This window comes from Neodiprion virginianus, chromosome 5 (assembly GCF_021901495.1).
Source record: "Neodiprion virginianus isolate iyNeoVirg1 chromosome 5, iyNeoVirg1.1, whole genome shotgun sequence".
Classification (NCBI taxonomy): domain Eukaryota; kingdom Metazoa; phylum Arthropoda; class Insecta; order Hymenoptera; family Diprionidae; genus Neodiprion; species Neodiprion virginianus.
The window spans coordinates 20489503-20502495 of record NC_060881.1 but is presented as its reverse complement, the minus strand read 5'-3'; the positions used below and the strand labels follow the sequence as shown (position 1 = coordinate 20502495).

At 34.2% G+C, this 12993-nt stretch overlaps 1 protein-coding gene across 2 annotated transcripts; it reads right to left on the bottom strand.

The window, feature by feature from the left end:
* Positions 1 to 890: 890 nt before the first annotated feature.
* LOC124305684 (polyadenylate-binding protein 1) lies at positions 891 to 12471 on the bottom strand. 2 transcript variants are annotated; one of them, XM_046765329.1, is made up of 5 exons: positions 11519 to 12471; positions 8131 to 8441; positions 6800 to 7364; positions 5924 to 6304; positions 891 to 4488 (listed from the first exon to the last, which is right to left on the bottom strand). In XM_046765329.1, the coding sequence occupies exons 1-5, from the start codon at positions 11721 to 11723 to the stop codon at positions 4046 to 4048; spliced, it is 1905 nt and encodes a 634-aa protein (XP_046621285.1). In that variant the 5' UTR covers positions 11724 to 12471; the 3' UTR covers positions 891 to 4045. The 2 variants fall into 2 exon arrangements, with proteins under 2 accessions (XP_046621285.1, XP_046621286.1); XM_046765330.1 differs by having other exon boundaries at positions 11531 to 12470.
* Between the last annotated feature and the right edge of the window lie 522 nt (positions 12472 to 12993).

Sequence of the window (12993 nt, the reverse complement as noted above, 5' to 3'; positions counted from 1 at the left end):
CAATAACAAATTAAAACGAAAAAAAAAAACGCAGAATGAAAGAAAGAGAAGACAATCAAGTGAAACAACTATTTATCCCGGTTCTTTGATAATGTTTGTAATTCCCAGTAAACTCGTCTTGCTCACGTTTTTTTCATTTTTCTCTTTCCTCTTGTTCTTTTTAACTAAATTCTCATATCCTAACAAAGAATATACCATATTATTACATAAGACTGAACCTAATAGGTGAGAAATTCATTGTTTCTCATATGATCTCAAATAGATAACTCATCACAATGTAATGTTGATGTGCAGTTTGGTAGTTTGTCTATCTTTTTTTTTTAATTCTTTCTCTGTCTACTTTCGGTAGGTTTTTTTCAAAATACGATCAGAGCGCGTAGAAAATTACACACTAGATACCCTCTAATATCTATGTAACGTATACTCAATATCGTTACTCAACACGAATTCTCGTATCATTATAATATATGATCACTAGATATATAACAAGTGTGTATAGTATATAAAGTAAACTTACGCGTGTGAACACAAGGAGTTTCATGAAAACAAAAAACCAAAGAAAAATGGAAAAATATGGGATGTTGCGTACACATATTTAAGGATTATCGTCATCATCATCGTCATTGTCATTGTTAAAAATGTGTGTATATAATATTCAATTTATGTATTTATATTTTCTTTGCGTAAGTTTTACGTTTACATTATAATATCTTACATATTACATTATATAATATATAATAATTGTGTGTGGTGAAAAATTCAAACGGTCGAATTTAATATTTTTTCCATGTATTATTTCGTTTCTGTTTACATTGTTTTTGTTTTTTCTTTTTTATATCAAAGATACTCGAATGCTGTAGTGATAGCATCATCAGCAGCACAAGGTCCACGTTTATATTATTATAATAATGTTATAGTTAACTTCTTTTTCAATTTTTTTTTCAATTTTTTTTTACTCCTGTTTATCAAATTCATCTTTATACTTATTAAACATCGTTCATCACGTTTGCCAAGCGCGTATATTTAATTAGTTTCTTTTTTTTATTTTAGTTCTTATTTTCGTAACAAATTTCAAAAAGGTAGTGAAACTATAATCGAATACACATAGCAAACGCGTTTTCGACGAACGTTGACAATTATGAACGACATTTTACTTTTATGGTTGAAGGTTTCTTTTCTTCGTAAATGAAGAGTATTTCTGCAGAAGGAGAAAAAAAAATTTCAACCATTATCATCATCATCATATCATCATCATCATTTTCAAGTAACCCGTGCGACCAGCGGTTGTACAATTATACCGGAACCCAAGATGCCAAGCAACGATTTTATTTGTTCCTATAATATGCTCGGAGTTTTTGTTTTTCCTCTTTCTTCTCGTTTTTATCTACAAAAATACCTCATTTTCTCATTATTTATCTTTTACGAATTTTTTGTTACCTTCTTCCTCTTTTTCTTGGATACTCGTACTTCGGTTTTGGTTTCTTTATGGACCACAACCAAAGAACACAACCGGAACCGAATTTAAAAAAAAAAAAAAAAAAAAAACAGAAATGATGGAACCAAGAAGGAACGAACGTTCCTTCTCGCTGGCGCACGGGATTTAAAAAAGCAAAGAAAATAGAACAAAACAAAAAAAAAAAAAACCACAAGTTGATAACTCAATTATAAAAATAATGGCTATTCTGTAATTAAGAGAATAATAATACTACAGCGTAACATAGATAGAATCGCAAGAATATTATTCACGCATATACAGGGTTTTTACTTTTCAATTGATGATAATAATAATAATAATTGTTGTTGTTCTTACTTGCGTGTTTTCCTTCCTTGTCACGAATTATCAAGCAACGAAATTAAAATGATGTAAAACTGCTTCGCTGTCGCATAAGCATACATATTTACTTGCGTACTGATTGTGCAACAATCCTCGTACAACAAATTCTTAGAAATGAATTGGGCAAAGCGTTTGGGGGAAAACAAAAAAAAAAATTATAATAAATGATCGAATTAAGCATTATTATTATTACACATTAAAAAAAACCCTGTACATTTGAAACCTCCATTTAGTTAATATTCTCGATAATATAATGTTACACGTTATGCTGAACGTGAGATGTTGTTTCAATTCATCATAATCTTCAATAAGAATAATAATAATAGTGTTACAATAACGTGGTGTTATTAGGATAATAATAATAATAGTTACAAGTTTGTTTCTTGATCTTTTTTTTCCTTTTTCGTTTTACATTTTTTTGTTTCTCTATCTCATTTCTTCATACTTATTCACTCGCATTTACGCTTTCTCATTGTCGCACTCTCGACTCTATATTAATTTCTCTCTTTCTCACTTTCACACTCATTGATCTTTAACTGACATACTGCGAAGAGAATTACTTTTCTGATGCGTACATTCATTTTTATTTTTTTTTTGTTTTATAAAAAAATGTTCAAGGAAAGCGAAAAAGCAACCCTAACAAGACAATAAAACAAGCGATCTCGAACGATTCTCTTCGTTTTGAGCACGGAACTTTCGTTTGCACACACGCGTATACACACACACACACATGCACACAAGTGGTGAAATTTTCATTATTATTCAATTTTTTTTTGTTTTTATCAGTTTTATTTTTTTCCATTTACTCGCTTTCCGTTTCTTCTATAAGTTGCGTATGTTTTTGTTTCCTCTTTGTAAGAAAAAAAGGTTTTTCTTTTTTTTCTCTTTTTCTCGTTTTCACATTATCTTCAATTTTTGCTGTCGTGTTGAACATGGAATGAACAAAAAAAAAAAAAAAGATAAAATAGTTTAAAAGCAAGAAAAAGAAATACTAAGAGAGACTATTATTAACGAAATTTTCAATAACAGTTTTCGTTAATAATAATCGTCTCTCACCGTATTTTCGTTTTTTTTTTTTTGTTTTTAAACCAGTTTTTCTCGTTTTTCGATGAGTTTTTCGTACCGCGTTTCCATCTTTTCTTCACTTTTCTTTCCTCTGTCTCTCTCTGTACTTGATAATACGTATTCACGTATAATTATTTTACACAGATTCTTTTACGATTTTTCGCATCTTTTCTTTGCATATCTATCAAGTTAAAATCATATTAGGTATATTGCATGTATCAGAAAAGAAAGACAGAGAAGAGAAAAAAAATCCGAAAAACAAACTAGACTGAAACAAGTTGAAACAGTTGCCAATGGAGACAACAATCGGACGAGAAAACTCTGAAAATTTTATAGGAAAAGATAAGGCATATTTTTCATTTTCAAAATGAGGGAAATTAAAAACAATGAGTTGCAGAAATATCGTCTATTTCGTTGTTCAGACGATATAATTTTCTAATATACTCAGATCGACCAAAGAGAAAAAATGACCAAACAAAAAACAAGCGTGGAACAAAAAGAACAAATCATGTACAAATAGAACGAATAGTTTCAGTGCAGTTGAAAATCTACCTCGGGGATAATAAACTGTTGACAACAGTAGTTAATAAAAACGATACTCGTCGACGTCGCGTTATCATTATTGTTTTTGTTGTTCTAAGGAAAAAAAAGAATAGTAATAATAGTAATAGCAATAATAATCATATTAATAATAATAATTGTAATAATTGTGAATCGTATTGAATTGTGAATCATAGGAATTATAGAAATATCGGTAATGTTACAAAAATATGAAGGAAAAAAAAACAGAAAAAAGTACATATATAAGGAATTAACAAGCCAAAATGACCAAGGCAAAAATATTGAATATAATAGCAAGAGATTATTATTATTTTTTCTACGAACAGTAGAAAAAAATGACGGGGTATTTTTTTTCTTTAAATGATGTTCGATTTCTATTTTCATTTATTATTTTTGCGCCCTTTCGAAGGCGTCGTCGTCACGTATCCGTAATATAAAACAGAGATTTAACCACCCCGTTATCGTATTTTAATATTAACGACAAAAACCGACGACGTCAAAGATAAGATAGCGACGAAAAATAAAAAATACAAGAAATCTCGCATTTCTCCTCCGTCAAAGTTTTTGCGACCAAGAAAATCAGCTCTACTCCTTCTTGGTGGCAACTGCCTGTTTCGCCTGGTGAGCCTGAAGCACCGCGACCGCCTCCTCGACTTTCGCCTTGAGCGACTCGTTGTGCTCGAGCATGTGAAGCAGCTCTGAATTGTCAATTTCCAAAAGCATTCCGGTTATCTTGCCGGCAAGATCGGCATACATTCTTTGGATCAACGGGAAAAGCCGTTCTCCCAGCATCTGTTTCTGTTCTTGAGGTGGAGCTGCTGCCAACATCGTCGCAGTCAGAGGCTCTTGACCCTGGATGTGGACCGCTTGCTGAACCGGAGCTGGTGCTGGTATTGCCATCGCTTGTGGAGGGTTTCGCATGTTAGCCGTGTACTTGTAGTTCGAAGGGCGACCCTGAGGTGAAACTCCCACTGCTGGTCCAGCCATAGTGCGACCCTGCATATTGGCTCCGCCGACAGCTTGTTGCCCTGCAAGAATTTTTTTTTGTTTTTTATATAATACAAGCATTGCGCTGTAGGATTTTCAGTTATTTTTATACAACAGTAAAGATCATTATTCAAAATTAAAGTAGAGAAAGAATTAAATCCATCAATTGTTGATTTGAAGACTAGTTTAAAATGGATTAAATATAACTTTAGATCAGAAATATGATAAACTGATTGAACAAAGTGTTTAAAAACCTTGACGGAGTCATTGAGAAAAGAGCAAAACAGTAAAAACAGAGGTAATCCAACGAAATTAATCAATAGGAAAATAAGTGTGAATGGAAAAAATGATTTTGCAGTTATTTAATTTTTTTTCATCATTTACTCGTCACTCTCAGATTTTCGACTATATTCATACATCTGCGAAGACGTTTGTTGAAAATTGAACCGGAGAAGAATTTAACTGGGTCGAAAAAAAAGAGGTTCAAATTAATTGGCATGATCTTAGATTAGAAGTGTGGTTACTGATTGAAGTGCTCAAAAACATTGACAAAATTAATGAGAGTAATACAGTGAGATCAGAGTGAGTTTGATGAAATTGATCAAAATTTGGTGCCAAAGCCACGGTTCACAATGAAGAAGAAAACTTAGAAATCAATTGAATGTGTTTGGTCCCATCAGTAGGGATATTGAATTAATTTTGTAGTATTAAAAATTAAACTGTCGATTCTATAAAATATCTCAAAGAACTCTGATAGAGTGAATAGGAAAAGAGAAAAATATTGATCATAGTAACTGATAAACGTTTCGCCCAATATCAAAGTAACATATTTGTCGTTTTAAACTCTGAATCTCTGATAACCAGTGGCAATCAACTACACACGTCATATTCTTACTAGTAATGGTCTAAAATTGATTTTTCTTAGGTTGAATAAAGTATCAAATCAAAGTCTATGTGAAGATTAATAAACTAGGAAACCAGTAAATTGTGAAGCGAATTTTATAGAATAGATCACTCTGACAGTGCGGACAACCCAAAATCCGTAAAACCTTTTTTTCTCCCCACAAACAACGGATCTAAAGAGAATTTTCAATTATAAAAAAAATCTTCGATTGAATAACTTTGATGAAACAGTAAAAAATGAAAAAAAAAAAAATTTTTTTGAACTGGGAAATACCAAAACTAAATAGAAAATTTTGTAAAACTGATGAATTCAGTGGTAAAAATACACCAAAAAGGCTTTTCATCGGTGTCAAAAGCAGCAAAACAAGTATTTTTCTAGGCAGAAATGGATCTAACAATAATTTTTAACTCGAAATCAACTCTTTCATGGGATCAAGTATCCCATAACAATCAATAGCTGAAAAAAAAACCAGAAAATTGAAGCGGATTTTGTAAAATTCATCAATCCAATGATGAGAAAAGACCAAGAACATTTATAAGTATAAAAAATAACAAAACAAGTTTTTTTCTCACCGGTAATTGGTCTAGCGGAAAGAGCATTGCGCATACCGCCAGTGGGAGCAGTCGGTGCCCTAGGTGCTGCACGGAATGGACCCTGCATAGTAGCAAATCCAGAGTTTCCGGTTTGGGCATTGGGTCGAACTTGATTCGGCTGAGCAGGCCATCGAGGAGTGGCACGTATTTGGGCCATCTGAGCAGGGCCGTAGAATCTCTGGGGCTGAGGGATCGTGGGAACAAAGTAGCTGCCGGCTGCGCCGGGCTGGAAGATCTGGCCCATCTGTTGCATCCGCATATTTGCCATGCGCTGCATGTACTGCGAAGCCAAATGTGCCTTACGGTCTTCCTTACGCTGCGCCAATGCCACATAGAGTGGCTTTGTACCGACGATGCGACCTGCGGCAGGGTAAAAAGCCTGAATATCTTTCTGAATTTGATATTGGGGGCAAAACAATTATACAATAGTTCAATTGATTACAAATGATTCAACAAGAATCAGAGTGATATATTGAACTTCTTTCTTTGGATCTTGTGACAGATCCAGACTCTTAAGACAGAATGTGAAAGTTCAAAAAATCTAGGGATTTTAGGACCGTTAAGGCCTGAACTTTTAAAGTAACGGATAACTTGAATTCTTAATTAAATTCGAAATTATAAAACATAATTATATGAAAAAGGATGTACAAAAGAACATGAACTATTTTCCAAGTTAGAAGATGAACGTTACATAAATCTTATTTGCATAAATAACAATATTCGTTCCATGAAAACGCTCCTTAAAAATAGTAGGAACGATATCCCAAGTTCGAGAATGCCTGTTACTATTGCTTATTAAAATTAATAACATGTATTGAAAAGTGTACCAACAATGGATAGAAATTCTCAACATACCATTCATTTCAGTGACAGCTTTGGTCGCTTCCTCTGGAGAAGAGAAACAGACAAATCCGAATCCCTTGCTGCGTCCCTCCTCCATCATAACTTTGGCAGAAGTGATAGTTCCGAAGGGGGTGAATTCTTTGCGGAGGCGTTCGTCGTCGATGGTGTCATCGAGGTTTTTCACATATAAATTGACCCCCTGGTAGCGATTGAGTCGTTCAATTTTAAGCTGTTCAAACTTGCGCTTCAGCTCCTGCTGGCGCTCCGCCTTTTTCTGCGCTCTGCCAACGTACAGACATTTGCCCTCAAGTATCTCCTTGCCATTTAGCTCGGTGACGGCCGTCTCAGCTGCTTCAGGGTCCTCAAAAGCAACGAAGCCGAAGCCTCGCGACTTCCCGTCATCTTTACTCATCACCTTGTGGCTGTTTATCGGTCCATACTTTTCGAACATCTCACGAAGCTTCTCGTCGTTCATATCCTCTCCAAAATTTTTGACATAGACGTTCGTGAACAATTTTGCTTTTTCTCCCAATTCCTTTTCACGCTCTTTTCTTGGGATGAATTTGCCGACGTAAACCTGAAGAGGATATTACCATAGAAAAATAAGCCAATTGAAATCGTGGTCGAAATGTACAATCAAGTGGACAGATCCAAAAATGGTCGGAATTTTCAGAGTCAATATCTTGGCAACCAGTGATTCGATTTGGATTTAATTTATTCAAAATTATGCAAACCGAACATTGTTTACATATTTTTTTTTTTATTTTGTTTCGGGTTCGATGGATAGGAAGCACTGTTATTTAGAATTAACGACAATCATGTTTAGCAGTGATGACGATGTCTTGAAAATGGCAAAACCGATTTACTTCAAGTTTGCAGATATTTTTGTATAGCTAATCTTCTTTTCCACAATTCGAAACTCTTTCATTTGTTTAACTTGACAAGATGGGGTCAATTTGAAATTGTAATTTGATTTTTCATACCAAATTCACTGGTATATTGCATTAACGAAATATATGGCAAATAAAAAAAAAATAGTGGGATCATGGCAATAAGGATAGGCTATCTCAGAATACAGTCGCCAAATTTCAAGACAATCTGTCGAGTCATTTTTAAAGTACATAGGCACCACAAAATATATCACAAGTAAAAATTATTGAAGAATTTATTGCCAGTATTTTCATTCAATTGATTTTAATCAAAAATATATGTAAACGAAGCTCGATTTTCATACTTTTGAAGCACCACAAAACTCCAAACATTTTTAACAGCATTTTTTAGCAAACAAGCTAACTCTTCCCATTCTACATTCACTTTCAGTAATCCTTAAATTGTATACGTACTTTTTTTCCGTTGAGCAACATGCCATTAACTTTATCGATCGATTTGTTCGCTGCTTCTTCGGTTTCAAAATGGACGAATCCATATCCTTTGGATGCACCTGTTTCGTCCTGCGCGACCTTACAACTCAAAATATTACCGAAGGCAGAAAATGTGTCGTACATCGCTTTGTTGTCAATGTTCTTATCCAAGTTTTTAATGAACACGTTGCCCACTCCAGATTTTCTCAACGACGGATCGCGCTGTGACCACATTATACGGATCGGCCTTCCCTTTATCATATCGAAGTTCATTGTGTCTAAAGCTCGTTCCGCTACAAAATTAGAAAGAAGAAATCAAAAGTTACAACAAGCTTTACATGAATTATTACATTATTTTTTTACTACTACTTCGCGGGAAAGAACATTTGTTACTGATGGAGATTCAATTTCAATTCATTTGATCGAGTATATGCAGAGTATAAAGGAAAGGGTAAGCAAAAATATAATTATATTCTTTAAAAGCACTGAAATTGACGACTTTCTATAAACGAAGGTGAATTTTAGCGTAACCTTTTTTTCTCTCTTGGAAAAACTCCGAGAAAATGTCCGAATTAATTTTTAACAATGATTGAACGCTGTTGTAACAAAATTTAATCAGGCTTATCGAAGCCTTTATTTTAAACAGATCGCTGTAACTTTCACTATTGTGTAATACTGAATTACATTTTTAGTTTGAGAATCACAAAAAATTTTCCTAGTACAGAAGTTGGGTAGATCATAACAAATAATTATAAACGAATAATTTCGCACTCATTTCACATCATATTCTGAACGAGACAAATATTAAGGGAAAAATTTGTAAAAACTTTACTTGTTCATTGTACAACTATATGTTTAAACAGATTATCGCAGATCCATTGCGGGACTCTCAGGCCTATGTTAATGAAATGCAATGGATCGATTTCTGGGTCTCCCAAGTTTTACCAAAGAGCGTTGAAATCATGAAAATTGATTGTATGTCACCATTGGAGAGTAATTTAAATAAACTGTAATCAGGGTAATTTTGATCAGTCAAGAAGGAGTGAAGAGATACTTCAAAAGAAATCGCCCGTTATTTTCCAGATGTTTGAAAAAAACTTGTAGAAAAACAAGGAAAACTTTCCAAGTTAAAAAATTAGTGCTGATACCGTTGGAAATAAGAAATTAATCATCTATCAGACGTTCAAATGGCTAGGCATTAGTGCTTAATGAATAAGAAGAATAATAATAATAATAATACAAGATCCAAGGCGAAATGCGGAAAAGAAATAAAGGAAAAAAACCTATGCATCTGTTCACACAGTGTGCGCAACTTATACATATGGAGCATTCCACATACAATTAGCCTGTACCTCAACCCCTTTGATAATCATTTTCAAGTATGATATTCTTACCGACTCAAAAGGGTCTCCGAATTTTGTTCACATTTTTTTAGCATAATTTTTTTTTACATAATATTGTAAAAAAAAAAAAAAAAATTAAAAAAACAATTCTAAGAACACCATTTTCAAAAATCTGAATAAATTCATAGATTCTATGATTGGAAATGTGATTTTTAAGTACCACATGAAAATCAATATATACTATTTTTGTCGAAAGGCCCTACAACTGATGACTGGGGTCTGAACGCACCTCCAGGCGAACTTTGAACTGCGCTCAGCGCCACTATCGCTGCATGGTTATCAGTTTTTGAATATATATATATATATATTAGACTATAAAAAAAATCGACTATTTTTTTTGAAATTGAAGCCGAAAATAGATGCTGTTTAAGTATCGGCTCTTAATATTAATATTAAGATGAGCCTCAGTGCAATTTTCCATTTCCCATTTAAATAACATGGGAAATTTTTTTTTAAACTCCAAAATTTTATGACTCATCAACACATTAGTGTATTGATAAGACCAAAACGTATGTTTGTAAGGAATTGCACGCTTTACAAACAAAGGTCTGTTATCATTTTATGATAAATTTACTCTGTCAAAAGTTATTTAATGTCAATGGTCAATAAAGGACCTTATATATACTTACATTTACATATGCACACACAAACACATATACATGCAATATATGCATATATATGTATATATATATATATATTATATATACATATACATATATATATATATATATATATATATATATATATATATATATATATATATATATATATATATATATATATAACAATTTCGACATGGAAAAACTAAAAACTTGCGCAAAAAATAGTAAATATTGAGATCCCACAATCGTGTGGTGCTTAAAAATCACATTTCAAATCATGGAATTTCTGTGAATTTTTTCAGATTTATAAAAATGGCTTTTTTGGAATTTATTTTGCAATTTTTTGTAAATATCACCAGTGGCTGTAGAAAATCAAAAAATTCCCGAAACTCTTTTGGATTGGTAAGAACATCACATAATAATTAAAAATGATTAAAATCGAAGGAGGTGAGATACGTTGGCTGCTAATTTAACGTGGAATGCCCCATATACATGTAACGTCTGTGGCATACACGAGTGGGTCACGTGACATATCCACCGGCGACCGTTCGAATTATTGTTATTCATTCCGCGACACACATCAGGCATTTCTCTTCTTTCTTTCTCTCGGATTATTCTCCTCGTCGATATCAAGCCGTGTCGTCGCCAGCATGCGAAGTGATTGCTGAATTAAGCAGCACGCATAATTATATAAGGCACAAGCGGGATACAGGGGCCATAGTACATCGCCATTCATTTCCTGCATTCTTGTTATGGCTTACGGAATTCAATCTGTATAAAACTCTACACTTCATGAACGAGAGTTCGCGATCGGATCTATTAATTTACCCGCAAAGTGTGGTTTTTTTCAATACTTAAAATGGAACCTCAGATAGAAAACTGCGATGCTAATTCCGCATTCTGCTTATGGCTTGTGGGATTCAGTCTGTAAAATTTTCATTCCGTCGGCACAGGTTTCGCAGTCCGGTATGCTCACGAAGTGTGAATTTTCGTGCATAATGAGACACTAGTGGCATAATTTCAGTTCTCTTGGACCGGTAAACGGTTGATAAACGTCATATTGATGAATCAGAAATGAGGACAGACCAGAAAAAATGGCGCAACGGCTGCTGCATCCTGCTCATGACTTTGGAATTCTATGTGCAGAGGCCGTAAGGAGGGAGAGTATAGGAGGTTAACAGGGAGGGAGGAATCGACGCCATTGTGGGAGACAGAATAAAATCCAATATGGCGGACGAAAACGACAGAATGCACGTGTCACGGCTTGGAGACGGGATGAGGACGCGAAATTTTCAGGAAATCTGGGACGGACGGATAGCCTCGTAGGTTCTACAAAACTACGAACAACAATCTAGCGTCAATTACCGAAATACTGACCGTCGGCTGGCTGCTGGAAGTTAACGTATGCGTAGCCAAGGGAGCGGCGAGTGATCATATCTCTGCACACGCGTATCGACAGCACTGGGCCTGCCGATGAAAATTTTTCAAACAGCATTGCTTCGGTTATATCCGAGTGCAGATCACCGACGTACAGCGATGCCATCGGATAATTAGGCGCTCCTGGATTCATTTCTGTTCACTTTCCTACTTATCACGATCGTACGATACTTCTCGCCTTCAATATGGCTTGTTATTTGCCCGTGTGATTTTTCCCCATGCAAATTCTCTCCAGACGTTTCTTTTCTTCCTTCTATCAGCAGCTGGTATCAATGATTTTTTCACCTTCTTCTATATGCTGTATCAAAACCAACAAGGATATTTATTAGGTGTCTATTTTATTAGCGACTTTTCTTGGCCTTGGTTAATCTTCTTGATTTTAATAAATTTAATTTCCTTCCTTTTGCAAATTTTATATATTTTTAGATATTTTTAGATTTTCTTTTTCTTATAATAAAACGCAAATAATTGTCACACACACGTTGTTTTATTTCCGTTTCCTTCTTCTTCTTGTTAACACCTTTATTGGCTTCTTCTTTTTTTTATTATTTTCAAATCTCTATTTTTCCCTTCTTCACACAACTTGATATATCAAGGTGTTTATATCTTTTTTTAATATCTTCACAAGTTTCGCGATTTTCACACTACGGTTTTACGATTTTTTTGTTTTTTATTTTTAAAGATTTTTTATAGATTTTTTTGGGGTGGGGGATGAGGATGAGGGTTTTTTTAGTAGTGGATTTTTTGTTTTTTTTGTATTTTATGTTTTTTTAATATAGAAGAGTTAATTCACGAATGGAGGTGGGTTGTGTGACCTATTTTTTTTAGGAAAAAGGAGACACAACCACACGTGAAAACAACTCTACTCTTAATGACGAAGAGGCAGTAAGGACGTCTGCGGCACAGTTATATACGAAACCGTAGGACGCCATTTCCTACGCCGACAAGTAGTTCCCCGATACGCACAAACCTGGAATAGTACGGTATTCAACGGTAAAAATTTATCTCGATACAATTGTTAATGCAATTGGATTTGTTTTATCAGTTTTCCATTAACTCTACAAGCATCAATAAATATTTAATCCCATTTCAATCGACTCGCGTCGTATCCAAAATTCGTCGCTATTGGCCACGCGACTGTTACGCGCTTGTTTTCAGGCACTATTTTCATTTTCACCGGACGCTGTATGCTTGCGGCGCGGAGATAATTACAGTTTCCTACGCCTACCGACTTTATAAATGAATTCGGAATCATGGTGAAAATTCAGTCAATAAATGAAAAACATTGTAATTTCCATCGTCTCTACTATATCAGCGAAAATTCGCCACATTAAATAGGCTGTTGAAGAAATTGTCCGATAATTTGTAGCCACCCTCAGTAATCTTCAGGCAGCTCACAGCTG